The 14,010-nt window shown below is 47.8% G+C and overlaps 2 protein-coding genes across 7 annotated transcripts in view; both read left to right on the top strand.

Moving 5' to 3' along the window:
- SPATA21 (spermatogenesis associated 21) overlaps positions 1 to 14,010 on the top strand; it is a 39,191-nt gene that overhangs the window by 23,713 nt on the left and 1,468 nt on the right. The window contains exons 9-13 of one of the 6 annotated variants that reach the window (XR_014807125.1): positions 1,353 to 1,424; positions 1,541 to 1,653; positions 12,670 to 12,845; positions 13,261 to 13,349; positions 13,458 to 13,579. Coding sequence is in view for 2 of the 6 variants with exons in the window: in XM_084962985.1 (XP_084819111.1) it covers positions 1,353 to 1,424; positions 1,536 to 1,653; positions 12,670 to 12,845; positions 13,261 to 13,349; positions 13,458 to 13,579 (577 nt within the window). In the remaining 4 variants the exon portion in view is untranslated. Of the gene's footprint in view, positions 1 to 1,352; positions 1,425 to 1,535; positions 1,654 to 12,669; positions 12,846 to 13,260; positions 13,350 to 13,401; positions 13,580 to 14,010 lie in introns of all 6 variants that reach the window. The other 5 variants (XM_084962985.1, XR_014807124.1, XR_014807126.1 and 2 more) reach the window with 5 other exon arrangements.
- The window catches only part of FAM131C (family with sequence similarity 131 member C), a 301,322-nt gene continuing 293,440 nt past the window's right edge, over positions 6,129 to 14,010 (top strand). The window contains exon 1 of the mRNA XM_084962994.1: positions 6,129 to 6,174. The gene's annotated coding sequence lies outside the window, so the exon portion shown is untranslated. The remainder of the gene's footprint in view (positions 6,175 to 14,010) is intronic.

Here is a 14,010-nt window from a genome sequence, read left to right as displayed (position 1 = left end):
GACCTCAGCTTGACCCCTACACGACTCATCTGTGACATGAGGATTAGAGTACTAGGCACCCCCAGAGAGTGGTTTCAAGGACGAGGCCGTTCATTAATTTGCTAAGTAGTTTGGAGAACATTTGCCAAGCACCTGCCTGTTTTTCCTTTGTTTTGGTTTTGCCCCCACCCGTGGCATATAGACATTCCCAGGCCAGGGAGCAAATCCAAGCCATGTTGCAACCTACTCCACAGCTGTGGCAATGCTGGATCCTTAACCCATTGTGCCATAGTGGGAGCTCTGCTCCTACTTATTTTCAGCCCTGAGGCCACAGGACAGAACAAAACACCCAGTTCTTGCCTCCTGGAATTAAACCCTAGATCTTAGGTGTGTGTGGTTCAAGTACAAGAGTTTTATGAGAGTGCTGGACTGGGGGGGTCTGACCTGCCCTGGTCTGACTCTCCAAGGAAGTAATGGTCCAGAGGAAGCATCAAGTGAGAGAGTTGGAGGGTGGTGGAGAGGATTCTAGGAAGAGGGAACCGCATGTGCAAAGGCCCAGAATAGTCAAGAACACGGCCCCTGGTGGGAGAGCAGGTTAGCAATGGGAGAGCTTAGAGACAGGCAACAGGCAGGTCTAGCAGGGCTTTGAAGGATAAAGTGGGAGTCTTGTGGGCACAATGTTTTGATGCAGAGATTAGCACATGGTCGTAACAGTGGCAGACAGTGAGCAAGTGTTACATGCATGGCCCTGTTCTAAGTACTTTGCCTCAGAGTTCCTGTGTGGCACAGCGGAAACGAATCCCACTAGGAACCATGAGGTTGCAGGTTTGATCCCTGGCCTCACTCCATGGGTTAAGGATTTGGCGTTGCCATGAGCTGCAGTGTCGGTCACAGATGCGGCTTGGATCTGACGTTGCTGTGGCTGTGGCATAGGCCGGCAGCAACAGCTCTGATTAGACGCCTAGCCTGGGAACCTCCATATGCTAAGGGTGCTGCCCTGAAAAGACAAAGGACAACCCCCCCCAATAAAACCCTACGTACTTTGCCTCATTTTCTCTGCCATGAAAAAGGTGTCTTGGTCATCTTTACCCTGTAGATGAGAAATCGAAGGGTTAATGAGGTTAAGAGACTTTGCCAAGGTCGCAAAGATGGTAAGTGGTACACATGGGTCATGAACCCAGACTGCTGCTTCCAGGACCTTCTGGGAGCTTCTAATTGAGGAGATTTTAATTTTTGCCTTCTGTCCTGTGTGTACTGTGCTTTCTGCATTGACTGTGCATTACTTTTATAACCAAACCTGATGTGTAAATGCTAACAACCATGCCTGGATTGCAATGCCTGCCCCTGTCCACGCTGTATTCTGGTTGCCACAGGAGACGGTCACGTGAACTTCAAAGACTTCTTGGCTGTGATGACAGACACCAAGCGCTTCTTCTGCTCTATGGGTGAGCAGGGGTGAGCCCAGGGCATGCAGAGCTGGGGGGGGGGGAACCAGGGGGCTGGGGTGGAGCAGGGGAGGTTGGGCATCCAGGGCAACCACCATCCCTTGTCCCCAGAACAGAATGCCCTGATGGACATGGCTCCCCCAAACCCCCACACTCTGCTGTTTGAGATCCTGTCCCTGCTGGTGGAGATGCTGGCTTTACCTGAGGCAGCCTTAGAGGAGATCACGAGGTGAGTAGGGCTGGTGGTTGGGGGTGGCAGGTGGCAGACACAGCAATGGCTTTTTTTTTTTTTTTTTTTTTTTGTCTTTTTGCTATTTCTTGGGCCGCTCCCACGGCATATGGAGGTTCCCAGGCTAGGGGTCCAATCGGAGCTGTAGCCACCGGCCTACGCCAGAGCCGCAGCAACGCAGGATCCGAGCCGCGTCTGCCACCTACACCACAGCTCACGGCAACGCCGGATCCTTAACCCACTGAGCAAGGGCAGGGACCGAACCCGCAACCTCATGGTTCCTAGTCGGATTCGTTAACCACTGCACCACACCAGGAACTCCAGCAATGGCATTTTGATAGCTGGGGCTCCTGGGTGCAGGTGAAACCCACAGAAAACTGGCTTAGGCAAAAGGGGAATGTATTGGTCCACATCACTGCTCAGGGCCTCAGGAATGGCTGGATCCAAGAGACCAGATGATACCATTCAGGCTTATTCTCTCCAGTTCATCTCTGCATGGGCTTGGGGCTCAGCTAGGCTCTTCCCACAGTGGGAAACTGGCCGCCCCATACGCATAACCTCCTTGTTCGGCAAGCAGCAAGAGGAATGCCTTCTTATGGTGCTCAGATAGCAAGCCCAGAAAAGAGGGGAATGGAGCTTGCTTAGGAATAAAGAACACAAGAGATGCAAGCCTCTGCCTGTTTCCAGAATGGGCGGGTGGGTGGTTAGTGGTTCCTCTAAGGAAGTGATGGCTGTTAAAAAAACAGCACGAATGCTCCAGGGCGAGAAGCAAAGCATCACGGCAGAGGGGCTCGGCTGGGTCTCTTGCAGCACCCAGCGGATCTTCCCTGTCGCTCAGTAAGTTGGACCATTTTTTCCTACCATAGACCAGGCCTTTCCCACAGGGGCCGGCGGTGGGGTGGGGGTGGGGTGGGGTGGGGTGATTGCAGGCTGTTCCAGCAACACTAACTTTGCAACCCCAAAGACAAGAGATCTTTTTTCTCCCAAGTTCTATAAATCGCTAAACATATGTAATTCTGAAGACAACAAATATATAATTTTCAAAGCAATAAAAAAATCCCATATATCCATTTCTCCAGTTTAAAAATAGATAATTTCTGGAGTGCCCATTGTGGTGCAGCGGAGACAAATCCAACTAGTATCCATGAGGATGCGGGTTTGATCCCTGGCCTCATTCAGTGGGTTGGGGATTTGATCCCGCTTCGCTGTGAGCTGTAGCTCTGATTCAGCCCCTAGCCTGGGAACTTCCATATGCTGCAAGTAGAGCCATTAAAAAAAAAAAAAAAAGATAAAAATAGATAATTTCCAATAACCTTGAAGCCATGTGTGCCCTATCCCAATCATAAAAGACTTTTTCCCCTAAAAGGACCCAACCATTATTCCCTTGCTTTTGTTTTAAAATTTCTCTCCTTATTTTTTCCCTCATTGCTTATTGAAAATTTCAAATATACAGCAAAATTAAAAGAATTTTAAGGTGAATTTTACACACCACTACATTTTTTTCTTTTTTCTTTTTTGGCTTCAGCAAAGCATTCAGAAGTTCCTGAACCAGGGATCCAGCCCTTGCCACAGCAGCGACCTGAGCTATAGCACCAACACTGGATCCTTAACCTGCTGAGCCACACCAGGGAACTTCTGACTTGATTTTTTTTTAAATGTCTTTATTTCGGAGTTCCCGTCGTGGCGCAGTGGTTAACGAATCCGACCAGGAACCATGAGGTTGCGGGTTCAGTCCCTGCTCTTGCTCAGTGGGTTAAGGATCCGGCGTTGCCGTGAGCTGTGGTGTAGGTTGCAGACACGGCTCGGATCTTGCATTGCTGTGGCTCTGGTGTAGGCCGGTGGCTACAGCTCCAATTAGCCCCCTAGCCTGGGAACCTCCATATGCTGCGGGAGCGGCCCAAGAAATAGCAAAAAAAAAAAAAAAGACAAAAAAAATAATAAATAAATACATAAATTTCTTTATTTTTTCCTTTTTAGGGCTGCACCCATGGCATATGGAGGTTCCCAGGCTAGGGGTCCAATCGGAGCTACAGCTGAGCCACGACGGGAACTCCTTTGCTGAGACTTTTAATAAGGAAACTCAGATTGGAGATTTAAAAGCCTGTTGAGGCTGAGAAGCCAAGTCAGAAACTTACTATGAGACTTAACCTACAGATTTGGATGAATTCCTCTCTTTTCAAGGTCCCTGAGATCCTCTGAAGTGCCTAGGTCTGTAAAGAAGTGATTTTTACTCATCTGTAAGACCTGGAACCCTGTAAATCAGGCACTAGGCCAGTATTTTAAGTGGGTTTTAGTTCCTTAAATCTGTCTGGTCATATCTGATTCTATGTTTACCATTTTTATTTTTATTATTATTATTATTATTATTTTTTTTTTTTTGGTCTTTTTGCAGTTTCTTGGGCCGCTTCCCGCAGCATATGGAGGTTCCCAGGCTAGGGATTGAATCGGAGCTGTAGCCACTGGCCTACAACACAGCCACAGCAACGCAGGATCCTAGCCGTGTCTGCAACCTACACCACAGTTCATGGCAATGCCGGATCCTTAACCCACTGAGCGAGGCCAGGGATCGAACATGCAACCTTGTGGTTCCTAGTCAGATTCATTAACCACTGAGCCACGACGGGAACTCCTATGTTTACCATTTTTAAATATGACAAAGTGTCAAAGCCTTGGTAATAAAGCCAGTGTTTCCAGTTACGTCCTGCAGCAAGAATACGTAGTTATTGGAATTCTCTTGTGGCTCAGCAGGTTAAGGGTCCGGCAATGTCACTGCAGAGGCTTGGGTTGCTGCTGTGGCACAGGTTCCATCCCTGGCCCTGCAACTTGCACACATGAGTGCATGGCCAACAAACAAATTACTAATTCCTGTATTTGGCAGCGGGCTAAGGAGCTGGCATTGCCACAGCTGTAGTGCAGGCTGCAACTATAGCAAGGTTCTATCCCTAGCCTGGGAACTTCCACATGCCAAAGACACGGCCAAGAAAAGGATCACAGAGTTCCTGTCGTGGCTCAGCAGTTAACAGACCCGACCAGTACCATGAGGATGTAGGTTCGAGTCCTGGCCTCACTCAGTGGGTTAAGGATCCGGCATGGCTGTGAGCTATGGCATAGGTTGCAGATGCAGCTCGGATTCCGCGTTGCTGTGGCTGTGGCTGTGGCCGGCAGCTACAGCTCTGATTTGACCCCTAGCCTGGGAACCTCCATATGCCTCGGGTGCATATGACAAAAAGACAAAAAATAAAAAATAAAGGACCACAGATTGCTATGAAACAAAACCTCCATATGCCTCGGGTGCATATGACAAAAAGACAAAAAATAAAAAATAAAGGACCACAGATTGCTATGAAACAAAACTTGGTTACATATTTAACCAATGTGACAGTAAAAGTTTTTAAAGGAAAAATGGAAAGTTTTATACCTGTGAAAAATCATAGCTCTTTAGTCTTGAGAAGAGGACCCAATAAAGAGAACACGAAGCACAGGAAATGATTTTTTTTTTTTTTTTGTCTTTTTGTCTTTTGTTGTTGTTGCTATTTCTTGGGCCGCTCCCGAGGAATATGGAGGTTCCCAGGCCAGGGGTCGAATCGGAGCTGTAGCCACCGGCCTACACCAGAGCCGCAGCAACGCGGGATCCGAGCCGCGTCTGCGACCTACACCACAGCTCATGGCAACGCCGGATCGTTAACCCACTGAGCAAGAGGCAGGGACCGAACCCGCAACCTCATGGTTCTTAGTCGGATTCGTTAACCACTGCGCCACGACGGGAACTCCAGGAAATGATTTTGATACAACATGGAATCTTTGCCTTCTCGATGAATTACACAATAAGTAAAGAAAAATATTTTACCAACCCAAGAAAATTTTACCCTTAAAAAAATTTTTTTTTTTTGTCTTTTTATGGCCATCCCCACGGCATATGGAAGTTCTAGGCTAGGGGTTGAATCGGAGCTGTAGCTGCTGGCCTTGGGCCAGATGGTTCCCTCTTAGCTGGTCTCGGATACCCAAGCTTAACTGGAGATAAGAGGTTCAACAGGGGCTGCCGCACCATCTGGAAATAATTAGCATGTCTAAAGAAAAGATTAAACCAGCTAAAGATCAGCGAGGGAGAAAGGAAAGGGGGAGAGAAAACAGAATTTTTTTCCCAGTTAAATATCTGTTGTGTAATAACATATTACGTTACCAAAAAGATTTTGGAAACTATTTTTAAGAAGACCTAATGTAAAACATTAATTGTTGGTGAAATGTTTATTAACTTTTATCCCACCTAGATTTGTTTAACTTGTTTTTAAGAATTGTGCTTAGATTACTCATGCAATTTTCATGAGAAAATCAACAACTTAAGTTTTTTTTTTTTTCCTGGATAAATTAGGCAGGTATCAGAAATCACAGAAACAAAGAACTTCAACAGTTAAACATATGGCTGTTTTTCCCCCCCTCCCCTTTTTTTCTTTTCTATTGATTTATGGTCCTGGAACTCCCGTGTGGCTCACCACATCACTACTTGTCGTTGCTTCTACAGTGGCTTAATTTACTGTCCTGGTTGACACACATCAAGCAATGCACTTTAATTGCATTTAATTGCATGTTCTTTTCTCTTTTGCTTTTTAGGGCCACACCTGTGGTGTATGGCGGTTTCCAGGCTAGGGGTGGAATAGGAGCTACAGCTGCCAGCCTACGCCACAGCCACAGCAACATCAGATCCGAGCTGTGTCTGTGACCTACACCACCACACACGGCAACACTGGATCCTTAACCCACTAAGTGAGGCCAGGGATCGAACCTTCAACCTCATGGTTCCTAGTTGGATTCGTTTCCATTGCGCCGCGATGGGAACTCCTGCATGTTTTGTTCTTGAGTTGAATTCGTAGTATTATAATGTTAAACATCTGGTAGAGATAGCATAGGCTTGTTTGACTAGTCTTAATTGATACAAGCGTTTTTTTTTCTTCTTTCTTTAAGCCAATTAAATACAGCTCTCTTACAAGTTAATTTTTAGCAATACCATCTGGAATAGAAATACATTACATACATATTTTATGTGTGTGTATATATATATATATATATATATATATATATACATAAGTAGATATACAGAAGATGCAGAGAGAGGTCTCAAGGCTTTCTTTTTTTTTACTTTTTTTTTGTCTTTTTAGGGCTGCACCCGCGGCATGTGGTGTTTCCCAGGCTAGGGGTCCATTGGAGCTGTAGGTGTCAGCCTACGCCACAACCACAGCAATGCCAGATCCAAGCCATATCTTCGACTTATACCACAACTCACGGCAACACCAGATCTTTAACCCACTGAGCGAGGCCAGGGATCGAGCCTGTGTCCTCAGGGATACTTGTCAGGTTCGTTACTGCTGAGCCACAAAGGGAAATTCACAGGAGTTTTTCTCGTTATGAACATAATAAATTTCATATGCTTTTCTCCTGTTAATCTTATGTCAGTCCCAACTGAAAACCCTCACAGGGCAGAGGAAAATTTCACCTCTCCTAAAATTTTGAACAACAAGGATGGGCTAGCACTGGCTGGGACACTCTGCTCACTCAGGGTTGGGGTGGGGGTACAGCAACTGAGAGGTCCTGGGACCCAGCTAAACCAGCAGAAGGTAAGAAGTCCTACCAGGGTCTGCAGTGTCCTGGTCAGGAGGGGAAAGTAACCATTTCTTCTTGTCCCTCCCTTCCCAAATTCAGATTGGCAGGAGAAAAACATTTGTCAGAATTAGTTCTCTGGATAGTGACCCTTGTGAATTTGGTTTGCGGTATCTGCTAGTTATTGATCCTTTCTGTCCCAGGGACAGCTGTTCCTTCCCCGTTTGGCTCATTTGTGTCCTGAGATCTGGGCTTGGCTTTCCGCCTGCTGGGGTGTGCAGGATGTCAGGCCTGTCTGTGTCCGCAGGTGGCCAGCTCTCAGGTTGGGAGCCCAAGAACATGTAGATGCCCTGACAGGAATGTGGGTGGCACCCCTTTTGGGGTGAGCATCCCACTGTGGCTGGCATCCCATGGACCATTGCCAATTCACAGGGTGGGAGGGTTATTTAAGTCTTTTTTTTTTTTTTTTTTTGTCTTTTTATGGCTGCACCAGTGGCATATGGAGGTTCCCAGGCTAGGGGTCCAACTGGAGCTGTAGCCACTGGCCTATGCCACTGCCACAGCAATGCCAGATCCAAGCCTGTCTGCAATCTACTCCATAGCTCACAGCAACGCTGGGTCCTTAACCTACTGATTGAGGCCAGGGATTGAACCTGAGTCCTCATGGATAGAAGTTGGATTCTTTAACTGCTGAGCCACGACGGGAACACCTATTTGTCTTTTTTTTTCTTTAAGAGGCTTATGGAAGTTCCACAGCCAGGGACTGAATCCGAGCCTCCCCGCTGCAATGACACTTCCTTTAACCCACTATGCCAGGCAGGGGAGCAAACCTTTACCTTGGCAGTGACCTGAGCTGCTATAGTCGGATACTTAACCCACTGTGCCACAGCAGGAACTCCTATTTAAGTCTTTGTTTTTGCTGTCTTTGGGAAGGCTCTGGATCTTAGGAGGGCTGTATGTTTTGCATCCTCTTTGAAGATGCCTTTTGCGTCCATGGGTGAATCCTAAGAGGCTTATTAGTTTTGTTTTTTGTTCATTTGAAATAGGTATACCTTTGGTTTTAAGAGAAAAAACAAAAAACTCATTACTGTGAGGAAATTTTACTGTTAGTACCAGCTGAAACCTGATAATAAGATATTGAAGTGACTTTTTTTTTTTTTTTTAAAGGGGCTATACACTTAGAATTTGGCCTAACATTCAGAGCCTGATTGGAATTATTTTTTAAAAGTTCTTTCCTAAGCTAAAATGAAACCATTACATTCAGATGGGGGGGGGGGAAACTTTCTGAAGCCTTTGAGAGATGATTTATTAAAACGCTCTAGGAGGGAGTTCCCGTCGAGATGCAGCAGAAACGAATCCCACTAGGAACCATGAGGTTGTAGGTTTCATCCCTGGCCTCGCTCAGTGGTTTAAGGATCCCAAGTTGCCATGAGCTATGGTGTGGCAGACGAGGCTCAGATCTGGTGTTGCTGTGGCTGTGGTGTAGGCCGGCAGCTATAGCTCTGATTGGACCCCTAGCCTGGGAACCTCCATATGCCATGGGTGAGGCCCTAAAAATACAAAAGACAAAACAAACAAACACTCCAGGAGCTCCTGCTATGGTGCACTGGGATGGACGGTGTCTTTGATGCCACTGGGACGAAGGTTGGATCCCTGGCCCGACACAGTGGGTTAGGGATCTGGTGTTGCCTCAGCTTCGGGCTAGGTCACAACTGTGGCTCTGATCTGATCCCTGGCCTGGGAGCTCCATACACCGTGAGAGGCAGACAAAAATGACCAAACAACAACATTCCAAAGACATATGGTTCTAAGTCTAGGACATAGGAACCTTTCAATTTCCATCTGAGTTGGAAATCTCCCTGATATAAAGAAACAAATTCAAGATACTGTAATCGGATGGGCAGGTCACCCTGCTTGATATCCATTCAGGCTGCAGCCTAATTCTTTGAGAATTAAAAGCTGTCCTGGCATTCCCATTTTGACTCAGCAGTTAAGAGTCTGAGTAGTATCCATGAGGATGCAGGTTCAAATCCCTAGCCTTGCTCCATGGGTTAAGGATGTGGCATCGCTGCAGGCTTTGGCATAGGTCACAGATGCAGCTAGGATCTGCTGTGGCTATGGCTGGAGCAGCAGCTCTGATTCGACCCCTAGCCCGGGAACCTCAGTATGCCACAGGTGCTGCCCTAAAAGCAAAAACAAAAAAACCTGAATTCGTTTTGTAAAATGAGTCTTTACAAAAACACAAATTTGGCTCTAGGAGTAATTCAAAGCCCACTCACTCATCTTTCTTACTAATCCCAAAATCTCAAGACACTTTCAGATACAGTAAAAGGTCAGGATGTTGGAAAGAGAACAGGGCTATCCTGCACCTAAGAAAAAGAGGGCCATGTGCAAACAAATGAAAACTCTTAAAAGTTTTCTCCACAAATATTAGGAAAAACTTTAGGAGTTCCCGTTGTAGTGCAGCGGAAACGAATCTGACTAGGAACCATGAGGTTGTGGGTTCAATCCCTGGCCTTGCTCAGTGGGTTAGGGATCTGGTGTTGCTGTGAGCTGTGGTGTAGGTTGCAGATGAGGCTTGGATCTGGCATTGCTGTGGCTCTGGCTAGGCTGGCAACTATAGCTCTGATTGGACCCCTAGCCTGGGAACCTCCATATACCATGGGTACGGCCCTGGAAAGACAAAAAAACAAAACCAAAAAAAAAAAACTTTAGCCTTGTGGGCACTTAGCTTTAACTTGTTCCATCTGTCAAAAATATGATTTGGATGAGCTATTTTTATAGACTAGTGAATTTTGCATTATAGTACCTATCTCATAACTAAGATTTTTTTTGTCACACCTGCAGTGACCCAAGCCACAGCAGAGACAATGCGAGATCCTTAACCCACTGAACCATCAGAGAACTTCCATAACTAAGAGTTTAAAAGCTCGTAAAGTTTGAAGAGTTTGAAGTTCCCATCGTGGCTCAGCGGTTAGCAAACTTGACTAGCATCCATGAGGACTCAGTTTGATCCCTGGCCTCACTCAGTGGGTTAAGGATTCGGCCTTGCCGTGAGCTGTGGCATAGGTTGTAAAAACGGCTCGGATCTGGTATTGCTGTGGCTGTAGCTGGCAGCTGTAGCTCCGATTAGACCCCTCGCCTGGGAACCTCCATATGCCACTGGTGCGGCCCTTAAAAAAAAAAAAAGGAGAAAGCCTTAGAGTTCCTTTGTGATACAGTGGTTTAAGGATCTAGTGGTGTCACTGCTGTGGCGTGGGTTCAATCCCTAGCCTGAGAAGTTCCACATGTCTCAGGCACAGCCAACATAAAATAAAGTAAAATAAAATGAAAGCCTTGGAGTTCTTGTCATGGCTCAGCGGAAATGAATCTATAATCCATGAGAGATACTAGCTGCTGGTTCCTTTGGTCAAGGGCGGCCCCCACAACTATTTAATTCCCCTGCACTTCTGGGTTGCATATGGGTCAGGGAGGGTCTGGAGCAAGAAGCAAGAGGTAAGACCTGAGGTGAGACCATGTCAGATTGTCCCTGTGCCAAGCTGGTTGAGGCCCACGTAGAAGTGGCTGCTCTGACAGTGGCTAGGATGAGAGGTGGGGCTTAGAGATGGTACAAGGACCTTATATGAATATCTCCTGCACTGCTCTCTCCCAAGCATTTAGTTGAGCGGCCAGCACACACTAAATACTCCATGAATATTCGACTAAATGAGTGAATGAATGAGTGGTGCTGCAGACTGGTGGGGAAAAGGCCAAGTAGTGATGAGCTAAGAATATTAAGTAGGGGAGTTCCTGTCGTGGCTCAGCAGTAACAAACCCAGCTAGTATCCCTGAGGATGCGGGTTCGATCCCTGGCCTTGCTCAGTGGGTTAAGGATCTGGTATTGCCATGGCCTGTGTTGTAGATCACAGAGGCAGCCCGGATCTGGGGTTGCTGGTGGCCGTGGTGTAGGCCGGCACCTATAGCTCTGACTTGATCCCTAGTCTGGGAACTTCCATGTGCCGCAAGTGCAGCCCTAAAAAGACAAAACAAAAACAACAACAAAAAGAATATTAAGTGGGAAGTTCTTCTGTGGCCAGTGAGTAGGTTAAGAATCTGGTGTTGTGGAGTTCCCGTCGTGGCGCAGTGGTTAACGAATCCGACTAGGAACCATGAGGTTGCGGGTTCGGTCCCTGCCCTTGCTCAGTGGGTTAACGATCCGGCGTTGCCGTGAGCTGTGGTGTAGGTCGCAGACGCGGCTCGGATCCTGCGTTGCTGTGGCTCTGGCGTAGGCCGGTGGCTACAGCTCCGATTCAACCCCTAGCCTGGGAACCTCCATATGCTGCAGGAGCGGCCCAAGAAATAGCAAAAAGACAAAAAAAAAAAAAAAAAAAAAAAAAAGAATCTGGTGTTGTCACTGCAGCAACTCGAGTTGCTGCTGTGGCACAGGTTCAGTCCCTAATCTGGGAACTTCTGCATGCTGTAGATATAGCAAAAAAGAAAAAAAAAAAAAATTAGGTGGGCTCTGATGGGTAAGTACAGGTTGTCAAGGGGCTATGGTGGGAGTCTCCTAAGGAGAGAGGACTTTCTGCAAGTACTGGCCCTTAAGAGGAAGATGAGCAGGAGTTAACAGCACAGCTGGCTTACAAAGTACTTGCACATCTAAGTAAAAATATCAGTAATGGGAGTTCCCATTGTGGCTCAGTGGGCTGAGAACCTGACTAGTATCCATGAGATCCCTTAGTGCAAGCTGTGGGATAGGCTGGCAGTTGCAGCTCTGATTCGACCCCTAGCTTGGGAACTTCTATATGGCACAGGTGTGGTCCTAAAAAGGAGATACACACACACACGTGTATATATATATATATATATATACACATATATACACATATATGCCAGTAATGGAAATTGTGAGCAACATTTACCAAGCTCTTCCCATGGGCCAATGTGCTGAATGCCAAATGGGCCTTGTCATTTACTTATGTATTCATTCATTCAATCATCCATTTATGTCTTTTGTCTTTTTAAGGCCGCACCTGGGGCATATGGAGGTTCCCCAGCCTAGGGGTTGAATCAGAGCTGTGGCTGCCGGCCTACACCACAGCTATAGCAACTCTGGATCCGCACCGCATCTGCGACCTACACCACAGCTCATGGCAACACCGTTTGATCTGTTCAGAGAAGCTGTGACTTCCAATGATTAACAGAGATATCCATTGGGAAACTACCCACTTTGCACAGGGGTGACTGAGGCCCAGAGCAGGGCAGTGACTTGCCCACAGTCACAGGAAGTTGATGGTAGAGCCAGGATTAGAACCCAGACCTCCTCACTCCCAGCTTGTGTTCCTGCTCCTGAGCTGGCCAGACAGAACAGGAACTCGGGAAGGGTGAGGGAAGAGGATGAATTGAACACAGCCAGGCTGAGCTGGGTGGGCATTGCCTCCCCAGCTATTACCAGAAGAAGCTGAAGGAGGGCACCGGTAAGTCCCGAAAGATGGAATCAGCCACAGGCCGGCTGCGGTCCCGGAAGAAGCTCTCCTATAACCCCCAGCAGGCAGACGTCTTGGAAGTCCCTGAGCGAAGAGTCCTCAGGATCCTGAGCCGGCTGAAGCAGCAGAACTTTGGTGAGGGGTTGGGTCCCCCATACCGCCAGGCCCAGGAGCTGGGACATGGTTTCCCACTTTGGGTGGTTAACTGTGTGCATTGCCCGTGGGCTGATAATCACCACCTCCAGCCTTCTGCACTCCTCTCCCTGAGATTTAGCCCTGAGCACAGATTGGTCCCAAGAGCCTGGGCTAAGAGAGGAGTGTTTAGCAATCCCAGCTCATCATTTACGGAGCACCACCAGGCGGGGGTCACTCCAGCTCCCCTCGCTGTGCTAAGCCCCATGCACATGTGCTAGATTTTGATCCTCATAGTCGTGCATTTACTCCATGTATTCAAGATGAGGAAACGTGCCCAAGGCCCCATGGCGAGCATGTGTCAGGGGAGTTTATACCCAGGTCTGACTCCAAAACCTTTGCTCTTTCCATTGGCAAGTTTTCCTCCCCAGAAGAATAGACTCCTCCTGGGTACCAAGTGATGGGATAGCTTTCCAGGATTTCACATGGGTCTACCTGGCTCCCAAGGTAGGCCATACTCTGCAACATTGCCCTCTCCTGCCTCTTCCACCTTTGCCAGCTGCCAACCTGCAAAGCCCCTATGCTCAGGTGCCTTGCATCCCGCTCTGCCCGCAGCTGGATAAGAGGGTGATCCGACGGAAGCAGGGCAGCCACTACCTACTGGACCAGTGCACTCCTACCAGCCTGGGCCCTGACATCCATAGCTTCTTCTTCCAGACTGGATCTCAAGGAGGCAGGTGGGTGCCCAGAGGGCAGAGGCCCAGCCCTGGCCCATCCACATCCTTCCTTATGAAGCCCCCAGTCTAAGCCAAGGGGAATCCATCCTTCTGAGAGATGATACCTGGGAGACTGTGGTTCCAGGGAGGAAAAGGAGGAAAGGATGGAAGGGGCAAGAAACTAACCTTTGTTGAGAGCCTGTGTACCAGGTAGATTGTTCCTAAGTCAGGGTACTTATGCCTTTCTGTGCCTGGGACTCGTTGGCACTTCCTGCCTTGCTCATGCAGGGGGTTAAACCCTGCATGAGTCTGATTCCACGTCCTGACTAACAGGAAAAAGGCTTGGCAGCGAGGGAGAGGGAAGCTTCCCCTGCAGCAGCCCTCTTTGAGGACACTGGACTTGGAGCCAGGCCCTTGAGCCCGACTGCCTGCTCCATCACTTGCCAGGGAAG

This window comes from Sus scrofa, chromosome 6, assembly GCF_054392235.1.
Source record: "Sus scrofa isolate SSC_HxYL_T2T_F1_AM1 chromosome 6, Sscrofa_HxYL_maternal_Yorkshire_Landrace_v2.0, whole genome shotgun sequence".
Classification (NCBI taxonomy): domain Eukaryota; kingdom Metazoa; phylum Chordata; class Mammalia; order Artiodactyla; family Suidae; genus Sus; species Sus scrofa.
The sequence above is the reverse complement of the archived record's forward strand: the minus strand, read 5'-3'. Positions and strand labels throughout refer to the sequence as shown.